A 23218-nucleotide genomic window follows, 5' to 3' on the forward strand; every position below is an offset into this window, starting at 1 on the left:
GACGCGGATGTGAACCTATTATTCTCTTTAGTGCCCACAAGCCCTTGCAACTTCCTTTCCGACATTTCTCGGGCAGTGTGAGTATTGTTTTGTGAAATTTGTTTTAATTATCCAACTTCATCCTGGCCCTGCGCTTATCTATTCCATCGTTTTCCTCACATAATTACAATATGAGACACTGAACTTCTTAAACGATGTAATTGCGATGGGTTATGCTCAAATGATCAATTGTAAATGTATATGGAAATGTGTAGCCACCAGTATGCTAACCAGTAGTCAGCTAAACGAAGCTTTTCTGTCACAAATGTCTCGGTTATAGAGCGCATTCGTGCTATGTTTAACGTTTTGTCTGAGGCCCACAATTTCTGGTTCACAGTTTTTTGTCAATGTGCAATCACAGTGAAACCAGCTAATTAGATCAAAATATGCCGGCATCATTAGCTAGCTGAAGTTGGCCATAGTACCTGGCGTCACCAGACAAAATTGCCATATCAACACCTGGCTCAATTGTTATCCGAGGCGTATTCATTAGGCGGATTCTGTAGCAAAACTTTTGCAACGAAAACCTGAGTTTCTATTGGACATTCAGGTAGGTTTGGTAAACGGTTTCCGTTTCAAAAACGTTTTGAATCCAACTAATGAATACACCACAGGTAAACCCATGACATATATTTTATATAGTAACTTAATGTACCATTACACTTCACTTGTCACTGTTTACTTTCATGGCAAAGCATAACCAGTCAAGTAGCCACAAGCTCAGTCAGTGGATTGGTAGAAATGCCACACTGTAGTGAGTCAACTAAACAGTGGACACTAAAGAAATGCGTGTCTTCCAAGCTGAATGTAAGTGAGCTAAAGGTTTATCAATGTTTTATGTTATGTATTTTCATAGATGGCGCCAAACAAGAAAGGAGGTGAAAAAAAGAAGGGGCGTTCTGCCATCAACGAGGTTGTGACCAGGGAGTACACGGTCAACATCCACAAGCGCATACATGGCGTGTGAGTACACAGACTGGGGCCATGACACCACTCTGCTACTGTTGAGTTATGAAAGTGGGTTCTCTGCACTAGGTTTTCATGAAGTGCTGTATGTTTCCATCCGCTTGCAAGATGTCTTTGCTGCTGTGATTGCTGTTCTTTGCTGGATAGTCAATTTGCTGGGCTGTAGCACTAAACAAGTAGTTTTAACAGTTGTTGGGGGTCTTTTGCTCAAATGCAAGTAGGAAGTCTCACCTTGACCAATTGAGATTAAGGTCTGAAAGGCACTTGCCCATCAGGCATATCAGGAGTATTTTTGGGGGTTGCCTAAAGATTATGATCAGAAAAATGTTAACTTATTTGCGTGAAGAAATGCCATATACGTTATTGCCTGCCTTTCACTTACACATGGGAGGAACCAGAAAGATCAGTTCTGGAATTATTTTATGTTGGTTGTCAGTAGAAGAAAAAAATCACTAGGCTCTGCTTGCCCGACTGCCATAAATGCCGTACATTTTCTGTCTTTCATTTATTTTTATTTTTTCTATGGGGTAGAACAAGATCAGTTTTAGGTTACTTGAATAATTTGCAGTTTGGTTGTTTTCACTGAATTTTGTAATTAGATTTGTATCACATGCCCAATGTGGCAACCTTCGGCAGACTCAACTAGCACAACTGCTCAGTTCACTTTCAATAGGGAAACTCTTAATGTCCAGCCTTGCCTCAATGTAAAGTGCTAATGCATTTAGCATTGTTTTGATTTTGTACATGCTGTATGCTGATCCCTGTGGGAAAGAGGTGCCAATGTTATTGGGCTTAGGCTGCTGAAAATGTTGTGACTCTACTTTTTGAGGTGTGGCTGGAGAAAAACAGCTTATGCTGTGTAGTTAATTGTTGGATGCTTGTTTTGGAATGCAATTATGGGCATAGTCATCAGTAGGGCTGCAATATTTTTTCCATGGCAAAAATGAAAACACGAAGCAGAGCTAACTATTTGGTCCTTTAAAAACCTGCTGTATGTAAAATATTATGTTCTATATCTTGGAATATAAATAAATGTGACTAGATGACAACAGGAGAACATTTTGGTAAAACTGCTGTTCTATGCTTTGGTTGATGGATAGTATAATTCGTTGCAACATTTCTTATGGACAGACACAAAGACCTTCCCACAACGCACTACTCCAATTGAATTTGTCTGGTTTGAATGCATGCTAATGGCTTTCCTTGTTATGTTGCTCATAAAAGTTGCCTTTGCTTTCTTTGACAAGTGATACTTTGTATCAACCTCTTTTGATAATTCAGTGCAGTGTTTGGTGATGCAACTAACATTGCTGCTTGTTCCTGTGTCCCTTCAGCTCCTTTAAGAGGAGGGCACCTCGCGCTCTCAAGGAGATACGAAAGTTCGCCATGAAGGAGATGGGAACCCCTGACGTGCGTATCGATACTCGCCTGAACAAGGCTGTGTGGACCAAGGGGGTGAGGTAAGCAAACCCTTGTTTCTTACATCAGAGGCCACAAGCTTTTCTGAACCAGGGACCAGCTGGCTATGGACTTTCCTTGATGATCTGCTCAATTTGAAAACTAATACTTGATAACTGTCATCTAACACTCTGAGGGACCATGAGTTTCAAGTACAGTCTACTACAGGTTAATGCTGTTGCTGCAAGGAGTGTTGTGATGACATACACTTAACTTGAATATGAACCAGACTATGCTAAATTCTGAAGTCTTTGCAGCCTTGTCAAATTCAGTGCTTCCTCTACATTGGACTGTACTGGCCAGAATGGCTGCCACAGTGAAACTGTAGTTCATGGGCCTCACATTCCTTTTCTATGGATGTTGGGGATACATTTGTGCTATAGACAAGTTGATTGTTGATTTCAGTGATAGTGATACACATTCTGTCAAATTTTTAAGTCTAAGGGATAGTTGAGCATCAGGATCTCTCTGTGTCTCTCTCCCCCTCTATCTCTAGGTCAAATAAAAACCACTCCCTCCTATCTGCTTTATGTAGTATTGTCCCAATATCAAATGGTAGAGGCTAGTTACACCAACAGCTGACCAGTCTGCTGGCTTTAGAGAACTGATATCCTGGTATTCTTGGCGATGGGTGTAGAGTTGGTGCAAATAGTACATATTGATGCCTGTATAAATTGTTCTGCAATGCCATGCACTTAGTTTTAGTGCATTGCATCTAAGCACAGTTTCTTCATGCCAACTGATCATTTCTGTTATTTCAGGAATGTCCCATACCGTATGCGTGTGCGCCTGTCAAGGAAGCGCAATGAAGATGAGGACTCTCCCAATAAACTGTATACCCTCGTCACATACGTCCCTGTCACGACATACAAAGGTAAGCCCAAGACCTGCTTGACCGTGTGCTGTGCTGACTAGTATCCAGAAGTGTACCCTGACATTTCTGAGGTTGGTGATCTGGTGTGTTTGAAATTAGCTATACTTTTGTAACCGACAAGGTGCAAAATATCCCTGTGTGGGTGACACTGAAGAACAAGTTGTGGCAGCCTTATTTTCAGATCATCTGCATGCAAATGGGTATACAAAGTAGAGGATCTGTGAACTTTACTTCGGTCAGAGTGAGTTCTGTGCTGTTATTTTCCTTATTTGCCTGTTAGACTTGACTGATTCTGATTTCTTTCCTCTACAGGTCTGCAGACAGTCAATGTGGATGAGAACTAATTATTCATTGGTGTTGAAATACATTTATAAGACTGCAGTCTTGGATTATATACAAGTTTATACAATCACTAATTGGGATTCTTGATGGAGCAATTTATGCTTACATAGTTTCAAGTTTTATTAGTTGTATGTACGGGATACACATGGTATACACCACGTCCAATGAAATGCTTACATGAAAATAAATTATTTCTAGAGCGTCTGTGTCAGGTATAGTGTTTGGATATACACTGAACAAAAATATTAACGCAACATGCAATAATTTCAAAGATTCAAGTAAGGATATCAGTCAACTAATAAATCTGTATATTCATAATATTATGCATCTGTTGGTCCCAACGGCGTGGATCAGAAAACCAGTCCGTATCTGATATGACCACCATTTGCCTCGTGCAGTGCGACACATCTCCTTCGCATAGAGTTGATCAGGCTGTTGATTGTGGCCTGTGGAATGTTGTCCCACTCTTCAATGGCTGTGCGAAGTTGCCTGATATTTGCAGGAACTGAAACCCACTGTTGATCCAGAGCATCCCAAACATGCTCAATGGGTGGCATGTCTTGTGAGTATGCAGGCCATGGAGGAACTGGGAAGATCTCAGCTTCCAGGAATTGTGTACAGATCCTTTTGACATAGGGCTGTGCATTATCTTGCTGAAACATGAGGTGATGGCAGTGGATGAGTGGCATGACAATGGGCCTCAGGATCTCATCATGGTATCTCTGTATTCAAATTGCCATCGATAAAATGCAATTGTGTTCGTTGTCCATGCCATAACCCCACCGCCACCATGGGGCACTCTGTTCACAACGTTGACATCAACAAACTGCTCTCCCACACAATGCCATACATGCTGTGCGGTACAGTTGGAAACCAGGATTCATCCGTGACGAGCACTTCTCCAGTGGCCATCGAAAGTGAGCATTTGCCCACTAAAGTCGGTTACAACGCCGAACTGCAGTCAGGTCAAAACCCTGGTGAGGACGAAGATGAGAATTTCCAAGACTTTTTCAGACAGTTTGTGTAGAAGTTCTTCAATTGTGCAAACCCACAGTTTCATCAGATGGCTGGACTCAAGACGGTCCCGCAGGTGAAGAAGCCGGATGTGGAGGTTCTGGGCTGACACGGTTACACATGGTCTGCGGTTGTGAGGCCGGTTGGACATACTGTCAAATTCTCTAAAAATGGAGTTGGCTTATGGTAGAGAAATTAACAAATTCTGTCAATAGCTCTGGTGGACATTCCATTACACAATGGCCTTTTGAGGTTCTAAAATCTCCTTAGTGAATCAATCTTTGAAAGACAGAACAAGGCATGGATGAGGCGTATTGTTTTAATGATTTACAAACAACCCATGTTAGACTGCAGCAGACATGAAATTGATGTTAAAGAATTGATCAAAGGTCCCATTTATAATGCACCTCAAGTGAACTTCGTTGCACTAAAAATGTTTTAAAAAACAAAGGTGCATCAGTGAACTGGACAGTCAGGTTCTGGAATAACCCAAAGCTAAATGTCATTACTGATTTTATTGGCAAAATCAAGTTCTCTGTATAGAAGACACATTTAACCAAATCTGAGGCACAGCGGTATCGTTTGTGTAGTTGGTATCTCAACTGATTTTGAGAAGGTGTGTAGGACTTTGGTCTATAATACAATACTGGTCACTAACACTTGAATTAAGAAATATGCTTGGTAGAATAACAGGCTCAAACAGTTACAGAACACTTAAAATAGGAATTCTTAAAGAACAAAATACATTAATTAGATCAATACAGGACAAAATAAGTACATTTACAATGTTGCACACAAAGGTGACATTCCAACGTTCCATTATTGTATGACAAACATTGTGCAGTAAATAAAGGCAAAAAATATTTGGCAGGAAAATAACACTTGTCTGCTCTCCTTGAGGTTGGAAGATATGGCAAACAAGATCCTGCCTAGGCTGTATTACCAACCACGCAGCCAATGTCATAAAATATTTGAATTTGTTCCCATTTCATAGACTGGATGAAGGAAAATGAAAATGTCTACAAATACTGAGAAATGTTAGTATCCCTTTTCATGATGTTTCATGTGTGGGATGTTCTCACAGTAGTATATATATATATATGATTGACTGGTTGATACATGTAGTCTTCATTGATTATCATGCACGTCTCAGCCACCTCCGGTTTGGTAAACCTGTTTTCAAACTGAGCGGCTGGTCCCAGAAGACGAGGCCACATTTCATCAGGATAGGAAGACCTACACATCTACAGTACTTCTCCCTCGTGCTTAACAGACCTACAACTCAATATAGGCACATATGGACTATTGCTACCCACTCATCCTTGTAGGACAGAGGACACAGACAACTTATTGGAGACAAATCTGCCTGGCATCTAGACAAGCAACTAGATTAGAAACCCAGTATTGTGTCACATGGTCATTCTCTTGGTCATGTTAAATCAGCTGGTTCCTTGCTGAAGCATAAGCAGACCGGCCCTTTCATGGTACTGTTTCACCTTTGCTACAGCCACCTTTGCTGACAGGTCCAGTGGTTTCTCAAAGAAGTTGACCAGCTGCTGTTCTGTGAGGAGCGAGGCCAGGATCTGAGCGTAGCTGACCGTCCACTCGCTCGAACTCTCAGACCGCTCGGAACTCTTCCTGGTTCCCTCCTCCCTCTCTCCATCTCCTTCTTTGGTGCTGAAGACAGGGTGGTCTTCTTGACTCCCCTCCCTGTGATCCTCCTCTACCTCATCTCCGGCCCCGCCCTCGCTGCTGACCTCTGACCGGCTGCGGTGGCCGACCTCACCGATCTGCAGCACCAGGCTGGTCACTGTAGCGATGGCCTGAAAGAGCTCGTTCTCATCTGGGTTGCCATGGAACATGCTGTAGAGGGTCTTACAGAACTGGATGAACTCCCTCTGTAGAAAGCAATACAAGTTTATTATACCTTTGTTGTGACTTAATGACCGCTTATTGGGTCCCTGATTTAATTCCTTCCTTATTGTACAGTGCATTCGGAAAGTATTCAGACCCTTTGACTTTTCCCCCCATTTTGTTATATTAGTGTTATTCCAAATGTTTTATTTTTATAATCCTCATCAATCTACACACACACCCCATAATAAGGTTTCAACATTTTTGCAAATGTATTAAAAATAAACTGATATCACATTTACATAAGTATTTAGACCCTTTACTCAGTACTTTGTTGAAGCACCGTTGGCAGATTACAGCCTCAAGTCTTTTTGTGTATGACGCTACAAGTTTGGCACACCTGTATTTGGGGAGTTTCTCCCATTCTTCTCTGCAGATCATCTCAAGCTCTGTCAGGTTGGATGGGGAGCGTCGCTGCACATCTCTTTTTAGTTGTCTTGTGAGATGTCCGATCGGATTCAAATCCGGGCTCTGGCTGGTCCACTCAAGGACATACAGAGACTTGTCCCGAAGCCACTTCAGCATTGTCTTGGCTGTGTGCTTTGAGGCAACAAGACAACGACCCAGTCTGAGGTCCTGAGCACTCTGGAGCAGGTTTTCGTCAAGGATCTTTCTGTACTTTGCTCCGTTCAACTTTCCCTCGATCCGGACAAGTCTCCTAGTTCCTGCTGCTCAAAAACATCCGCAGAGCATGGTGCCAGGTTTCCTCCAGACGTGGCGCTTGGCATTCAGGCCAAAGAGTTCCATCTTGGTTTCATCAGACCAGAGAATCTTGTTTCTCATGGTCTGAGAGTCCTTTAGGTGCCTTTTGCCAAACTCCAAGCGGGCTGTCATATGCCTTTTACTGAGGAGTGGCTTCTGTCTGGCCACTCTGACATAAAGGCCTGATTAGTGGAATGCTGCAGAGATGGTTGTCCTTCTGGAAGGTTCTCCCATCTCCACAGAGGAACTCTGGATCTCTATCAGAGTGACCATCAGGTTCTTGGTCACCTCCCTGACCAAGGCCCTTCTCCCCCGACTGCTCAGTTTGGCCAAGTGGCCAGCTCTAGGAAGAGTCTGGTGGTTTCCAACTTCTTCTATTTAAGAATGATGATGGCCACTGTCTTCTTGGGGATCTTCAATGCTGCAGAAAGGTTTTGGTACCCATCCCCAGATATGTGCCTCGACACAATCCTGTCTCTGAGCTTTACGGACAATTCCTTCGAGTTCATGACTTGGTTTTTGCTCTGACATGCACTGTCACCTGTGGGACCTTATATAGACAGGTGTGTACCTTTCCAAATCATGTCCAATCAATTGAATTTACCACAGGTGGACTCCAATAAAGTTGTAGAAACATCTCTAAGGATGATCAAGGGAAACAGTATGCACCTGAGCTCAATTTCGAGTCTCATAGCAAAGGTTCTGAATACTTATGTAAATAAGGTATCTGTTTTTTATTTTTAATACATGTGCAAAAATGTTTAAAATACTTTTTACTTTGTCATTATAGATTGCTGAGGGGGGGAAACATATTTAATCTATTTTAGAATAAGGCTGTAATGTACCAAAATGTGGAAAAAGTCAAGGGGTCTGAATCCTTTCTGAATGCCCTGTATGTACCTGGTTCATTAGAGGTAGCGGTTTCTCCACATTTTTCTCCTGAGCCAGGTCCTTCAACATCTGCTTCAACTGCTCCTGATAGTCTCTGATCTCCTCTTCAACATGAACACACACAGGAGCTACATCAACGTGATCATCTGAACAGGACAGAGCTAGAAACGTGAACCTGGAACACTTGAAGCATGAAGTTACCATTAGGCATCTCTATATGGAGTGGTCTGGTAGTGGACAGCAGAGGGCTCTTCAGTGGAGGAGAGTCATCCTCACTCTCAGTCAGAGCTACAGGAGACAGTTGCATTAGGATGAATGTTGATGGATCTCTAGTTGATAGTTGCATGTCCAGCTAAAGTACATGTCTTAAAGAGGAGTAAAACACCGTAGGAAGGCTATGTGACTCACCTGGAGGTATGTGCAAACGATACAGAAGTCTGATCTTCTCATTCAGTTCCTCACAGTATAGTGTGTCTGATGCCGAGAGAGACACAGAATTGTCACCATGACAATTGATTAACATCTCCAACAGCCAGTCATTGGCTTTAAATCACAATGTGTGTCAGTTAGTGTTTATACTGTCTTTCTAAAGGATAGAGGACCACAGAGGGAGCCCTTCAGCTCTGAGTTTAAGAGGTGAATTTACATATTTTCTCTACTTCAGTCAATGTACTGTACACAGCAGTGGCAGCTCCTCCTAAAAGCCTTGGCTGCATATTGATTCCCATAAAACCCTGGTGGGCTGAATTCCAGATGCCCATGAAAGCATAATATGAAAGCACTCATATTACACACATTATCTCTTCAGGCATACACATACTCACTCTCCCTACCTGTTTTAAACACACACCCTCCCTCTCTTACTCACACACACACACAATATGTAAATTAGCTAAATCTGGTGCAACGCAACCCTTCTCACTTCTGAGACTTGTGTTTTGTTGTACATTGTCCCGGTTTCAAATAAACGTTTAAAATAAATACCCAGCCACCCGGCAAACTTTCTGAAGGTGATGAGTAAGTCTCTGTCCTGGTCCAGCAGTGTGAAGGTCCTGTGGGCCACGGTGTCAGTGTGGAGGCCACACAGCCAGGGAACCAGTAGCACGTACAGGCTTTTGAACTGGGCCCGGTCCACTCTGTACTGCTCCACATAGGGCTGGCCTGGGTCATGGTGCTGGAGAGCCACAGTGGTGCTCCCATCACCCCAGTACAGGTTGATGAAGTGCTCTGTCTATAAGAGAAACAGATGTGTTGTTGTACAGTTGGACTATATGTGGAGGACGTTATCATCGTGCTCTGGCAATGCATTTCTTAGTGGTCCTGGGAAGATAAATAACGGTGTATTGAATTAAACTGAAGTACCTTGAAGAGGTCGTAGACATCAGCCAGGTTTTCAGGGGAGAGAGAGACATCTGGGGTCACCACCCTGAGCTACACACAGAGAGAGGGGAAGGGTCAAGCAGTTTGGAGCGGAAATGTGTACGATTTCAACCTTTGGTCATGGTGTATTTCATGCATGCGTGTGACTGTTTGAGATGTGATATGAAAGACCCACTGCGTTCTCCTTGGTGATGTCCTCGTGCGCTTGGAGAACCTGGATCCGGTGTCTGCATCGCAACCGCTCTAATTGTCTCACTGTAAGGTCTCCAAATTTCTGAGAAAACAGGACAGGGACACACAGCGAGAACAAACATCAGTGCCACATTTTCACAACTACCCTCTGGTGGTGTGGAGGGAGTATTGCAGTGCTGTCTTACCTCATAGGAGTCAATGATGAGGTCTGTGATCAGGGTGTGTAGTTCTACAGTCGTGCTGCACTCCTCCTCCCCCCTCGGAGACGAGGGAGGGTGAGGGGCAGGTGGAGACGGATTCTCATCGTACTTCACGTGGTCCAGAAAGCTGCAGGCAGAGAAGTTTGTGTGAGAATGGAGACTATGCTCAGATGTGAACTGTGTGTAGACATGCATGCATTCCTCCATATGCATTACCCAGTGAGGATCATGAGGGCCTGGCCGTCATCTGCACTAGCACACAGTGCCGCAGCGTTCGCATCCAGCACAGCTAGCCCTAGCTGGAAGATGGCTTTGATGCCGTGGAAGAAGAAGCAGTCTACCACACAGACGGCGCTGCGGAAGGGAAGCACACTGAGGAAGAGGGTGAGGAACCAGGACAGGGAGAGGGAAGAGAGGGGGGAGAGGTCGGGAATGTGCTCAGCCAACTCGGGAAGACGCTCCTGGATCAGCTCTTCAAACACTGACTGGTCCACCTGAGCACCTGCAAACACAAGTGAAAATCTACATTAATATAGATAAACTCATGAACGTACACCTCTATAGAAGTACAGAACATCCTTTATCATCCCATAGAGGGAAATTAATGGTCTCGTGGATGTATGCTCTATACACGTGTATACTCATGATGTCTTGACTTCCACACATGTATGTGATAATGACATGTTCTCATTGTGTAATATCCCAGATAAGTGATCTTTTAAGACTTTATTTGAACCAGGAAGCCACATGGAGATGAAAAATCTATTTTCTAAGGAGAATAAGTAAACAACTGCAATTTCAAAGCAGAACAGAAGAGGAAATTACTTTGAATGCATTTCATATGCGCCAGAAATAAATAGTGGCACAAAGCACAGGAAATTAGCTTGTGTTTCAGCACACGCTTCACGCTGGCTAAAGAAATCCTTGAATTATTGTTGGCTCTGTTGCGGTTAGAGCAGAAAAACAGCCCTGACGAAGAAAAACCCCCACATTCAAATCACCTAAACACCAGACCGGCTACTATTAGACCTACTAATGTTTGATCTGCTATGACTTTGATAGTTCTATTTTTAGTACTTCATCTAATGTACAGTACTAGCTATAATGTCAGTAAAAGTGGAAGTAGACGAACCAGTAATAGCAATGTAGTAACAATAGCAGTGGTAAACCTATGCAGGTCAGTTTGACCTCTCACCTATGACTCTGCGGTTGAAATAGTCAGGCAGCATTCTCTCACACACAGCCACCAGCAGCCAGAAGGCCTCCTCCTCTTTAGTGTACAGCAGCAGCACAGATGCCAGGATATTCATTGACTAGGAAGAATGATAGGCAGTCAGTTATACTCTACCTTCACTGTATACACATTGTGACATAGGTTACTGTATGGTAGTGGATACCTTACCTGGCAGTAGCCAATCTTGGGGTTGCGGTGGGCATATGCGGTGAGGACGCGGCGTAGGGCAGCGATGCCCGTGACGTTCTGGAAGGCGGGGTGGTCGGGCAGCGAGCGGTGCAGATCTCTCTCGATCTCCTCCGTGGCCAGGCTGCTGTGCCCTATAGACTCCGTCACCAGCCCCGAGTAGTAGTCTGGGTGGGAAGCCAACTCTGACGATGAGTCTGTATTTCCAGGGAGAATGGTGTCGGTGTTACACAGCAACAGCATATAAGCACTTACATGTACATAAAGGCCTGGTTGGAAAACATCCCCTAGGCCCTAACCCTTCTCTTCTGTTCCTACCCGTAAGTGTTTGCAGATCTGAAAGGAATGGATAAGTTACCTACCTGGTTCCTTCAGATCTGGAAACACCAAAAAGATAGGGGTTACTTTGGGACAAGGCTTGTTTGGAGCTCTTGCCCTTTGTTGACTCCCCCTGGAGGATGTGATGCATTTCGAACATTGATAGGGAGTAAACAGGTGACTGGGGATAGTTTGACATGGGGGCAAAGAAAACAGTCTGTTCAGGTCCATCACAGTGGAGTGGAGCCAGTCTGCTGCCAGTCTGTTTCTGGTGCAGTCTGTGCAGTGTGTTCACACAGGCCTAATTGCTTGTTTTCATTGGAGATGAGGTCACAAGCTATTTGTATGCCCACTAAATCCTGCTGATCTGGATTCCATATGACATCAACTCTGACATTAACAGAATAAAGCAAAGCAGGATCCCTGAGAATAGACTACAAAGTTGCATCAAGACTTCTGGTTTTGAAAAAAGGGAACTGCTTGCCTGCTAAAAGCCCCTCCCCAAACTCTAAGATAAAATGGGACATACCATAAATGTTAGGCATTGTACATAGGAACGGAACTGAAAGCAGGCAGTCGAGCAGAACACAGAACAGTACTCGCTCTCCCTCCTTTGAGGATATACAGATATCTACCCTAAAGATAACCGCACCCGTAACATAGAGTACCAGTCAAAAGTTTGGATACACCTACTCATTCAAGGGTTTTTCTTTATTGTTACTATTTTCTCGTTTTGATGAAGACACCAAAAACAGTATTTTAAAAAATCTAAATATATTTTATAGTTGAGATACTTCAAAGTAGCCACCATTTGCCTTCATGACAACTTGACACTTTTCGCATTCTCCCAACCAGCTTCATGAGGTAGTCACCAGGAATGCATTTCAAATAACAGGTGTGTCCATCTAAGATATGAAGGTCAGTCAATTTGGAAAATTTCAAGAATTTTGAAAGTGCACTATAATGAAACTGGCTCTCATGAGGACCGCCACAGGAAAAGAAGGCCCAGAGTTACCTCTGCTGCAGAGGATAAGTTCATTAGAGTTAACTGTACCTCAGATTGCAGCCAAAAATAAATGCTTCACAGAGTTCAATTAAGAGACACATATCAACATCAACTGTTTAGAGGTGACTGTGTGAATCAGGCCTTCATGGTTGAATTACTGCAAGAAAAACACTACTAAAGGACTCCAATAAGAAGAAGAGACTTGCTTGGGCCAAGAAACACGAGCAATGGACATTAGACCGGTTCCAACCATTGTGTCTTTGTGAGATGCTGAGTAGGTGAATGGATGATCTCCGCATGTGTGGTTCCCACAGTGAAGCATGGAGGAGAAGGTATGATGGTGTGGGGGTGACACTGTCTGTGATTTACTTAAAGTTCAAGGCACACTGAACCAGCCTGGCTACCACAGCATTCTGCAGCGATACGCCATCCCATCTACAAGCATTTCGCTACACTCGCATTAACATCTGCTAACCATGTGTATGTGACAAATAAATTTGATTTGATTTGGTTTGCGCTTAGTGGGACTATCATTTGTTTTTCAACAGGACAACGACCCAAAACACACCTCCAGGCTGTGTCAGGGCTATTTGACCAAGGAGGGTGATGAAGTGCTGGCATCAGATGACCTGGCCTCCACAATCACTCGACCTCAACCCAATTGAGACGGTTTGGGGGCGAGTTGGACCGGAGAGTGAAGGAAAAGCAGCCAACAAGTGCTCAGCATATATGAGAACTCCTTCAAGACTGTTGGAAAAGCATTCCAGGTGAAGCTGGTTGAGAGAATGCCAAGAGTGTGCAAAGCTGTCATCAAGGCAAAGGGTGGCTACGTTGAAGAATCTCAAATATAAAATATATTTTTATTTGTTTAACACTTTTTTGGTTACTACATGATTCCATATGTGTTATTTCATAGTTTTGATGTCTTCACTATAAATTCTACAATGTAGAAAATAGTACAAATAAAGAAAAACTCTTGAATGAGTAGGTGTGTGTCACGACTTCCGCCGAAGTTGGTCCCTCTCCTTGTTTGGGTGGAGTTCGGCGGTCGACGTCACCGGTTTTCTAGTCACCACCGATCCATGTTTCATTTTCATTTTGTTTTGTCTTCATTATACTCACCTGTTTTCCATTCCATAATCAGTGTTCCTTATTTAACCCTCTGGCTTCCCCTGTTGTTTTGTGCGTGATTGTTTTTGTCAAGTGGTTCCGTGTACATGATCTAGATTGTTTATGTTTATCCTTGATGGATTAGTGTTGAATTTGAGTAAATATCGTGGCTTTACTCATACCTGTGTCCTGCGCCTGACTCCACCTTATTCCATTAACCTAGAACATAGACAGTGTGTCCAAACTTTTGACTGGTACTGTATATTTGACCTGTTGTTATAGCAACCAATGACCTCAGACACCTCCACCGCTCACCAGAGAAGGTCATCCATAGCTCTCCCCGTAGCGACTCTGGTATTCCCATGGCAACCAGCTTCTGGATCTTCTCTGTGCGGAACATGTGGACACCTCGACCATACGCAGAGAAGTGGTCATCCCACAGACGCTCTTTCACCTGCTCCATGGTCTACAGGATGCACACACACACACACACACACAGGACACACACACCCTTGAGCAAACAGAGTATTGTAGTACTGTAAGCACATTCTCAACAATAGCCTTGGGAGGTAAAGTTGCCCAGTGTGCCAGTCAGGGGGAGAACAGGGATCAATATATGTTTAAATAACGAAAGAGGTGTAACAGAATCACAACCTCATCCCAGAACTACCACTATATCACATATACCATACCCTGGTTACCAGTCTGTTTCTGAAGTTTAGTTGCCACTTTTGGTTAAAGCAACTCCTTTGTTGTTGTCATGCTAAACATTTAGAATTCTAATTTAGTCTAACAAATATTTAGCATGACAACAACAAAGGAGTTGCTTAAAACAGAAACAGGCAACCAATGTTAAATGTCAAGCCTAGACACATTGGCCAATGTGGCCCTGCTATCCCTGCAGCCACCATTATTATGGTATCTGCTATGTAAACATCATAATAACGGAGTCTCCAGCCATATCAGGGTTGTGGCCGACGGTGCACTAGTTTCCATACTCACAGCCGTGCTATTGTTGAGGTCAGGTTGAGAGTGGTGGTAGTATGCCATCAGAGCCTCTGTATTCACTGTGTGACGTAGTGGTCTCTCCTCGATCTCCTCCCCGTCACAGTACATGGTGTCATAGTAGAAGGTATAGTAGGGAGACGAGGACGTCTGGAGCACCCAAACACCAGAATTTGTCAAATATACACAATGAATGACTAACTTGTGTGTAAAAATACTAGCAGTAATCATATATGTCCTTGCAGTGCAGTTGCATTCTGCTTCTTGGACTAGGCCTGTTGGGCATCACCATGAGATATGATGTGTGTAATTGACAACAGGCATTTATGGGCTGGTAGTATTGCTGTAGCATACCAGAGATTTCTTGCTGTGGAACATGGAGTGTTTCCATTGCAGGGCTCTGAGCCGTGACATCAGACTATCCACCAGGCTGTCTCTGTCCTGCAGCTCGATCAGCTGGAATGCCTTCTTACTCCTCACACTGACGATCACTGGGTTGGGCAGCAGGCTGGTGCTCTCAGCCTTCTCTATGGAGATCACCTGGCAGCACAGGAAGAGACAGAGGTAAAAGGTCAAGAGCCAAGGAAATGTTGGTAGTATAGTACAGTAAGGAAAAATATGATATGGTAAAATGGTATTAACACAGTAATAAACTTTGAATAACTTGTTTATGTATGCAAGAGCCATACATCTCTATACATGACTCTGGTGTATAGCAACTAATGTAGTTAACCATGGTAAAGCTAAAGGTGTAAGCTCTAACACTTCCAACAACACTTATACACTGTAAACAGTGGTAAGCCAGCAGAGTCAACTGCAGTATGATACGATGGATACCTCTGAAAGGGGGATGAGCAGGCTGCAGTGGCCCTCCTCTCGACTGGCGAAGCATAGGTAGCTGTCGGTGGTGTAGAGTGTTCCAGCTGTGTGGCAGCGTGCATGGGGTGTCCACACTGAACACAGAGCCACCTCCTGGAGACACTCGGCCCGCGGTAGCCGGAAAAGAGCCAGGACGTACGCCCTCAATGCCTGCTCCTCCAGAACCCTGAGGGGAAAGGGGAAGAGTTAGAGTGTGACACTCATAGAAAGTTAATTAGCTGACAGGGGGAAGAGTTAGACTGACACAGACAGAGATCTGTTCTGTAGAAAACGAGTGACAGTTAGGAATTCTCCTCCAGGATAGAGAGAGAGAGTAAAAGAGGGACTGAGGGTGAATCCTCATGGCCTCGTTACCTTTAGTGACTCAGACATTTCTGACTGACAGCTATGATAAGGAAAACGTATAAAGAAGCCAGATACACTCCAATACAGGCAGACTATTTTGGTCACTGCAATTTAGGTCAGATCATTTTTCACTTCCTGTTATGGTGATGAGGAATTTACACTATGCTGAATGATGGGGGAGGGACAAAAATATCACCCACTTGGCAAGTGTTGCATGTGAGGAAGTTACCAAATAAATAATACAACTAAACAGTCTGTTACACTCATAGAAATATATAACTGAATGCTTTAGCTCAGCTCTAAAGTACAATTTTACCACTGAAAACTGTCATTTTACACACAAAACCTGAAATTGAAAATGTTGGTGAATGGTGAATGGTGAATGTACTACAGGTGGAACTAAAACACACACATTCAGTCACACTATGATGCAAGGTTATACAGAAGATGGTAGAAAACTAGAGGGAAGTAAATTAGTCAAGATATCAGGGATTTTCAGGAAGTGCTTGATGAGGTTTCTTTTGACCAAAGCAGATAACAATGAGACAAACTTCTTAAACTACTGTTTATCAAACTATTTCATCAGGAAAGCAACCGATCAATCAGATTGCTGACACCAATCCAATCCTCTCAGAACTGTGAGGTAAGTCAATAAAGAACAGATAATATGAATCTGAACAAACCAAATGACACACCCACAAAAAATCCCCTGCCCTCCTTTACACTACAATACAACTTCATCTAACTTATTCTGCGTTGCCCTCTGACCTCTTGGTGATGTTGGAGGACTGCTGGAGGACTTGATCCAGTTCTAGACCTCCGCTGTCCAGCAGGCGTCGCAGTGCGATGTCAGCCAGCTGACCCATGACCCCGAACGCCTCATCCAGGCTCAGGAACATAGAGAAGTCCCGCTGGCGCCGCCGCGTTGTCACACGCACCATGTCCGTCATGAGGCCAGTGGAGACCTGCTCCAGCCTCGTCACCTCCACCCACGGGATCACAAACTTCACTGAGGGAGAGAGAAGTGGTCAAAGGTCAGGGGTTAGGTTTAGAAGACACTGTACACTGAAGAGATTTCAATGGTTAAAGAGATTGAACAGGATCTTCAGCACTTAAAAATGTGTAAGATATTGTACAAATTGGAATTCTTAAATATATTGTACAAATTGGAATTTGTAACAGATAATACCCATTTTTATTTTATTTTTGTAGGACGTTACATATCATACGAAATTAATGACATTGTACACAATTATGCACAATTTTCAGGGACACGTTTTCTCTCGAGGGCTACTTTCAAAACTACTAGCTGAAGTTATACAAAACCTCTGCAGCATCACTAACTAAAAAGGCACAATGTTTACTGTGGAAAGTATGTCACAGTTCACAAGACATATAAAGGGCTTGTCATCTTTACAACTGGAAAACAGAGGTTAGAGTTTCTAATTAACAGACACAACCAGTTCAGACTAAGGGGATAGACCTTCCTTTCCCAACAGGAAGGAGTAGAAGGCCATGTGGTTGATGCTGAGGTAGAGCCAGCCATGTCGGGGGACGCGTCCCTTCCAGCAGCAGCAGGAGTAGGTGGTGACCAGCTTCTCTGAGGAGGGCAGGCCGAAACGCAGCTCAAACTTCAGCAGTACCTCCCGGAACTTCTCTGGGTCCTCCTCTTGAGCCGCCTGCTTCCCCCTCACCTCCTCTGCTATCAGACCCTGGGGGAGAAAGAGAAATAAATGGGCAATGAAAGAAAGAAAAAGAGGAAGAGAAACAAAAATGCAAAACAGGGTGAGAGCAAGATACACAGAAATAGAAAAGAAAGTCAAGAAGAGACAACATTTGAGAGTCAGATTAAGTTGAACACAGTAGTTGTTGATAGTAGGCCTACATACTATTTACAGAGTATCACAGGTATATAGTTAATCTTATTCTAATAGTACAGTACCTTGACTTTCCCTTTGACGAAGCTGGCGACATCCTCCTTGTTCTCAAATACTGAGAGAGAGTGGAGTAGATTCTGGACCAGCCAGTCCCAATGCCTGTTCATGTCCTCAACAGCAGCACCTGTATAACAACAGACACACGCGCACACACATCAGAGTAATAGATACACAGAGAGAGAGCCAGAGAAAGAGAGTAGAAGCAGGGACCTACCGACCGACAAATATGAGCATCGGCGAGAGGAAAAGGAGAGACATTTCTCAGAGCTTACCACAAGCTATAGTCCAGCTGACCTGTGACCCAGGAACCTGTAGCAGGATACGGAATGGTGTGACCCGGGCGTTGGAGTCCAGCACTGTGTCCAGAGCTCCCACCAGAAGACCTGGACAGACCAGAGCAGTCAGACAGAAAAAGACCAGAAATTACTGAGAAATACCATCTGACAACACACACATATCAATGAGCTCATTGACACATGGGAGAGAGGCAACATTATACCAACCCATATGAACGGTTATATCATATATTTTCATATGGTAAGGCAATTGTACTAAGCTCATAAGGCATTTTCTACAATAATCAATGGTTATCATTAGTTGGACAGCAGGAAGTTTTACAGATTGTGCCTTTAAGCAGATGGGGCACAACGGCACCTATTGGACATAATGCCAGAAAGCTAAAGGCATTATCATGTGTATAACAGACTCAGACATTCCACAGTGAGCACTGGATGCCAGCCTTGAGGCATTACAAAAGAGATTGGACATAAACTGGTAACACTAATGGTCACGAACAGTCTCATAATGGCCACATTATGTGAGAACATAACATAGAACATAAAAGCTATTAAGGAGGTTCAACATAAGTATTGTTATCCTCTGTTTGTCACTACATTGGTCCACTAGAATCATAGGGTAACAGTATTGGAATCGAGACCCCTCCCTCTCCACAAATCCTCCACATGTGAAGCCCCAAAGCCATGGCATAAAAACTACAAACTTAAGAGAGTCCCTAACATCCCAAACTCATTTGTATTTATTAGGTGTTGAGAAGGCTAAATTAAACCTGGAACAACCTCCTCCACCCCACCAGTCATCACCTTAAAGGAACCAGATACACTCTCTAATATCCTGAGGTACCATAACAGAGCCAAGACTCATCATCATAGTATCTCTTTAACTCCACCACTAATCAGGATCATGATTTTCCACTGAGGCCAAAACCACCAAACACTAGTCCCTCTTGTCTAGTTTTAATTCTGTCGTTCCTTTGCTAAGCACAGCCATTTTCAACAGAATGGAGCATTTAGGGAGAGCTGGGAAAAACAGTCCCATCAAAGTGCAGGTAACAGTCAGCTGCAGCACATGGACTCAGCTACAATAAAAAAAAATGTTTGCAAGAACAGTCTGTTAATGATTTGACAAATCAAATATGTAATAAGCACACAGGAGGCAAGACAAGGCATTAGGCTTACTACTTTCATTTGGCTACAGTCTGGTCGCTGTGAGATCACTATCTACTGTTTGGCATTCCCACCCCCACCCAACCGCTCCGCCACAAAAGAGGAGAGGGATGGAAGACAAACTGAACACCAGACAAATAACTCTCTCCTGGAGCACTGCCCATCCCAGACCACACCACAACTATTAAGCTCTGCCTGTCTGACGCTCTGAACCATTGTACCCTGGCAACGCAAACCTATTCGTCACCTAACCGCTTACTTCACAGTGCTTACATTGTAAAATGTAAGCACTGTAAATCATGTATTTTGTTCGGCTTATATTGTTCACTGAGTTTGTATGTCTGTGGACAATGGACATGTACAGTGTGCTCAGAGGTCAAGAGAAAGGAAACCTTAAATGTCCCTCACAGGAAAGTGTTCTTTGTGCAATAGGAAGCAGAAGTTATTTTAGCTAGTGACAGAGTACTAGACGTTGCAGATGTTTCAGTGCTGCTCAATACCCTTTTTATGTTTATATCTTAATCAAATGATGGATATAAAAAAAAATCCAATTGATATTGTACTTGTTCTTCTCTTCCCATAACAAAAGTAGGGTGTGGTTTTGTAAGAGCCAAAAACTAGGGCTTCTTCTGACCTTTCGTCCCACAGATGAATCGACCTGGCCCGGGTATCCTGGAAGGATATTGACCTCATCCCATCAGTCAAGGATGCCTGGTCATTCTTTAAAAATTATTTCCTCACCATCTTAGATAAGCATGCCCCGTTCAAAAAATGCAGAACTAAGAACAGATATAGCCCTTGGTTCACTCCAGACCTGACTGCCCTTGACCAGCACAAAAACATCCTGTGACGGACTGCCATAGCATCGAATAGTCCCCACGATATGCAACTGTTCAGGGAAGTCAGGAACCAATACACGCAGTCAGTCAGGAAAGCAAAGGCTAGCTTTTTCAAGCAGAAATTTGCATCCTGTAGCTCTAACTCCAAAAGGTTTTGGGACACTGTAAAGTCAATGGAGAACAAGAGCACCTCCTCCCAGCTGCCCACTGCTTTGAGGCTAGGTAACACGGTCACCACTGATAAATCCATGATAATCGAACATTTCAATAAGCATTTCTCAACGGCTGGCCATGCCTTCCTCCTGGCTACTCCAACCAACAGCTCCGCCCTGTCCATCTGTAAATAGCCCACCCAATCTACCTACCTCATCCCCATACTGTTTTTATTTTATTTACTTTTCTGCTCTTTTGCACACCAGTATCTCTACTTGCACATCATCATCTGCTTATTTATCACTCCAGTGTTAATCTGTTAAATTGTAATTATTCACTCCTATGGCCTATTTATTGCCTACCTCCTCATGCCTTTTGCACACACTGTATTGACTTTCCTTACTCTACTGTGCCATTGACTTGTTTGTGTTATTGGCTTGTTTGTTTACTCCATGTGTAACTCTGTGTTGTTGTCTGTGTCACACTGCTTTGCTTTATCTTGGCCAGGTCGCAATTGCAAATGAGAACTTGTTCTCAACTAGCCTACCTGGTTAAATAAAGGTGAATATATATATATATATATATATATATATTTACTTTGGAAACCATGGCAACAAACAAATACTCTAAACTCTTGCCAGGAAATGTTATAATTGTTTTTAGGAGATGATACTCCCTATCCTCTCCTGTGCCTGATGTATACAGTTCTATCACAAAAACAAGACCAGGTGACACCTTATCATGGTCCATCTTCAGACAAACCTGTATGGAATTGTAGAGAACATATGAAGACCTGAAAGAAAATACAGTCCAAAAAACAAGTGATATGTTAACAAGTTGCCTGTTATTGCTCCAAGGCGTCATGGCACATATTATTTTAAATGACAAAGAAAACATTGTTTTGATAATCCCAAATATGGGGAGAACACTTGTTTCCAAGCTTGGTCAAACCCGGATCCTACACTGTAGCCAAGGCTATGGCAAGTTGCAACATACGGTAGCTGCAATTCAACCAAAAATTGTCTTTCGACATTATGCTTGGAGACATGCTGGGAGACACTCTGGGATACATACTCCAAGCACAATATCAACCAAAAAAATATTGGTTGAATCGCAGTTATTTGCAACATTGTTTATAAATTAGTTGTTACTGTGTTGCGTAGTGTAGACTGGTGTGTCCAAGTGGTAATATAGGCTACTAACGCTGCTGAAATCAGACGAAAGACAGTTAGATGAATGGCAGTAGCTGGCGTATTACCTGTAAATTTTCCCCCTGAATCCCCATGTCCTCTTCGGCGCTGCAAAATGAAGAAATCGTTTGATTTTTCGGTAACCCAAAGCTTCAGCGCGTTTTTCAGCAAAACTTCCTCTGGATTCAACCACATTCTTTTAAAGGAAGAGATTGAAAAACAGAATAGAACGAAAACAAAATAACGCAGATCGTCGTTGCTGTTGATAGCATGCACACTTCTTCATTAGTTCCAAGCGCATTAGAAAAATAAAAGATTTTCAGAATCATCCATGACTGATCTCAAGCGCTGCCCAAGAACGCAAGCTTCTTCTGTTGATATTTTCTCTCACCCTCCCGATCGCAACTGTACAAGTACTCCTCACAGTGAGAGTCTCATTTCCGCATTCAACCTTTTCTTCCCATATTTCCGGCGAAAGCGAGGAAGTTTAATTTCACTTGCCCTTTGTGATTGGTTATAATGTCTAGTATTAATTGAAACAGTTTACCATACAAAACTCAATCTGGCAATAGAATTGGATTGTAAACACACTGTTTGTTTGTCCATAGTAAATGGGTTTAGTCATGTGCAATATGCTGTCTGTCTGGTGTGCACAAATAAATCAGAAGATGAATGTTGACATCTATTGTATCAATTCTGCATTATACTTACAATGACTTATTATCATTACTACTATGCATGTCAGTTAGATGACCTAGTAACCTACTGTCAAAAGCAACTGAACCTCCCTCACATTAAATTTAATAATGTGTGTAAATACAGATTTTAGATTTTTAGATGCATTCTCTTTGTCTTATGGTTTACAATTTAATCGTTTTTGATCATACCATATATTAATTTAGTGACAAATCAATGCAATGACGGTGAAGTACCCATATAGTCTATAACAATTTACAGAATGTTCTATATGGAAGTAGCAATATAGCCTTAGCCTTGTTCTGTGGTAAAATAGTGGTTGCAACATGCAAGCTGGGCATAATCAACTAAAATAATTTCTATGATTTATGTTTTAAACTATGGTGAGAATTAACACACATCAGAAATGCTGAGTTGTCAAAGGACCCTATTATAAGATACTCTACCTACTCATCACAATAAAGAAACATTGTTTTTAGAGCAACCATATCATTAACCAGTGAAATTCATAAATTCATTGTAACGGCTCTTGTCGAAAGGAGTGGACCAAAGCGCAGCATGGAAAGTGTTCATGATTTTTAATTTTCAAAAAACACCCAAACAAATTAACCAAAGTGAAAACAAAAGTGCACAGTTCTGTCAGGTACAGACACTAAACAGAAAACAAGATCCCACAAAACCCAAAAGAAAAATGACAAAACCAACCAAGGAACATCAAAAGTCGTGCTATAAATTCACAGACAACACAAAGATTCCTATGTCTACCCAAGGATGTCAGAGGACAAAAATCAGTTAACCACCTAACTGAGGAACTCAATTTAACCTTGCGCAATACCCTAGATGCAGTTGCACCCCTAAAAACCAAAAACATGTCTCATAAGAAAC

The 23218-nt window shown here is 42.8% G+C and overlaps 2 protein-coding genes and 1 non-coding gene across 5 annotated transcripts; 2 read left to right on the plus strand and 1 right to left on the minus strand.

The window, feature by feature from the left end:
- The first annotated feature begins 31 nt into the window (after window positions 1-31).
- LOC112225538 (60S ribosomal protein L31) lies at window positions 32-3879 on the plus strand. The gene is made up of 5 exons (XM_024389580.2): window positions 32-77; window positions 896-1002; window positions 2340-2465; window positions 3225-3337; window positions 3650-3879. Exons 2-5 carry the CDS (start codon window positions 896-898, stop codon window positions 3679-3681), a joined length of 378 nt encoding a protein of 125 aa, XP_024245348.1. The 5' UTR covers window positions 32-77; the 3' UTR covers window positions 3682-3879.
- LOC112225692 lies at window positions 2716-2852 on the plus strand. The gene has a single exon (XR_002949638.1). It is a non-coding gene; the product is annotated as a small nucleolar RNA SNORA5 (small nucleolar RNA).
- A 1119-nt stretch (window positions 3880-4998) lies between the features above and the next one.
- Window positions 4999-22076, minus strand: LOC112225540 (TBC1 domain family member 8-like). 3 transcript variants are annotated; one of them, XM_024389583.2, is made up of 21 exons: window positions 21706-22076; window positions 21210-21240; window positions 18265-18375; window positions 17998-18116; window positions 17539-17767; window positions 16824-17064; window positions 15669-15876; window positions 15186-15371; window positions 14829-14981; window positions 14142-14292; window positions 11375-11589; window positions 11168-11285; window positions 10189-10474; window positions 9958-10099; window positions 9756-9854; window positions 9563-9631; window positions 9185-9431; window positions 8609-8674; window positions 8402-8488; window positions 8210-8328; window positions 4999-6591 (listed from the first exon to the last, which is right to left on the minus strand). In XM_024389583.2, exons 1-21 carry the CDS (start codon window positions 21730-21732, stop codon window positions 6133-6135), a joined length of 3363 nt encoding a protein of 1120 aa, XP_024245351.1. In that variant the 5' UTR covers window positions 21733-22076; the 3' UTR covers window positions 4999-6132. The 3 variants fall into 3 exon arrangements, with proteins under 3 accessions (XP_024245351.1, XP_024245350.1, XP_024245349.1); XM_024389582.2 differs by lacking the exon at window positions 21210-21240 and having other exon boundaries at window positions 8210-8304; XM_024389581.2 differs by lacking the exon at window positions 21210-21240 and having other exon boundaries at window positions 21706-22075.
- Window positions 22077-23218: the final 1142 nt, after the last annotated feature.

This window comes from Oncorhynchus tshawytscha, linkage group LG26, assembly GCF_018296145.1.
Source record: "Oncorhynchus tshawytscha isolate Ot180627B linkage group LG26, Otsh_v2.0, whole genome shotgun sequence".
Lineage (NCBI taxonomy): Eukaryota > Metazoa > Chordata > Actinopteri > Salmoniformes > Salmonidae > Oncorhynchus > Oncorhynchus tshawytscha.

Excerpts from the sequence above, each read along its gene's own strand:
- LOC112225538 (XM_024389580.2), top strand. The coding sequence starts at position 896 with ATGGCGCCAAACAAGAAAGGAGGTGAAAAAAAGAAGGGGCGTTCTGCC. Across the intron at positions 1,003-2,339 it reads CACAAGCGCATACATGGCGT|CTCCTTTAAGAGGAGGGCAC; the intron begins GTGAGTACACAG and ends GTGTCCCTTCAG. Across the intron at positions 3,338-3,649 it reads CCCTGTCACGACATACAAAG|GTCTGCAGACAGTCAATGTG; the intron begins GTAAGCCCAAGA and ends TTTCCTCTACAG.
- LOC112225540 (XM_024389581.2), bottom strand. The coding sequence starts at position 21,832 with ATGTGGTTGAATCCAGAGGAAGTTTTGCTGAAAAACGCGCTGAAGCTT. Across the intron at positions 17,065-17,538 it reads CTTCCTGTTGGGAAAGGAAG|TGAAGTTTGTGATCCCGTGG; the intron begins GTCTATCCCCTT and ends TCTCTCCCTCAG. Across the intron at positions 9,855-9,957 it reads TCATCATTGACTCCTATGAG|AAATTTGGAGACCTTACAGT; the intron begins GTAAGACAGCAC and ends CTGTTTTCTCAG.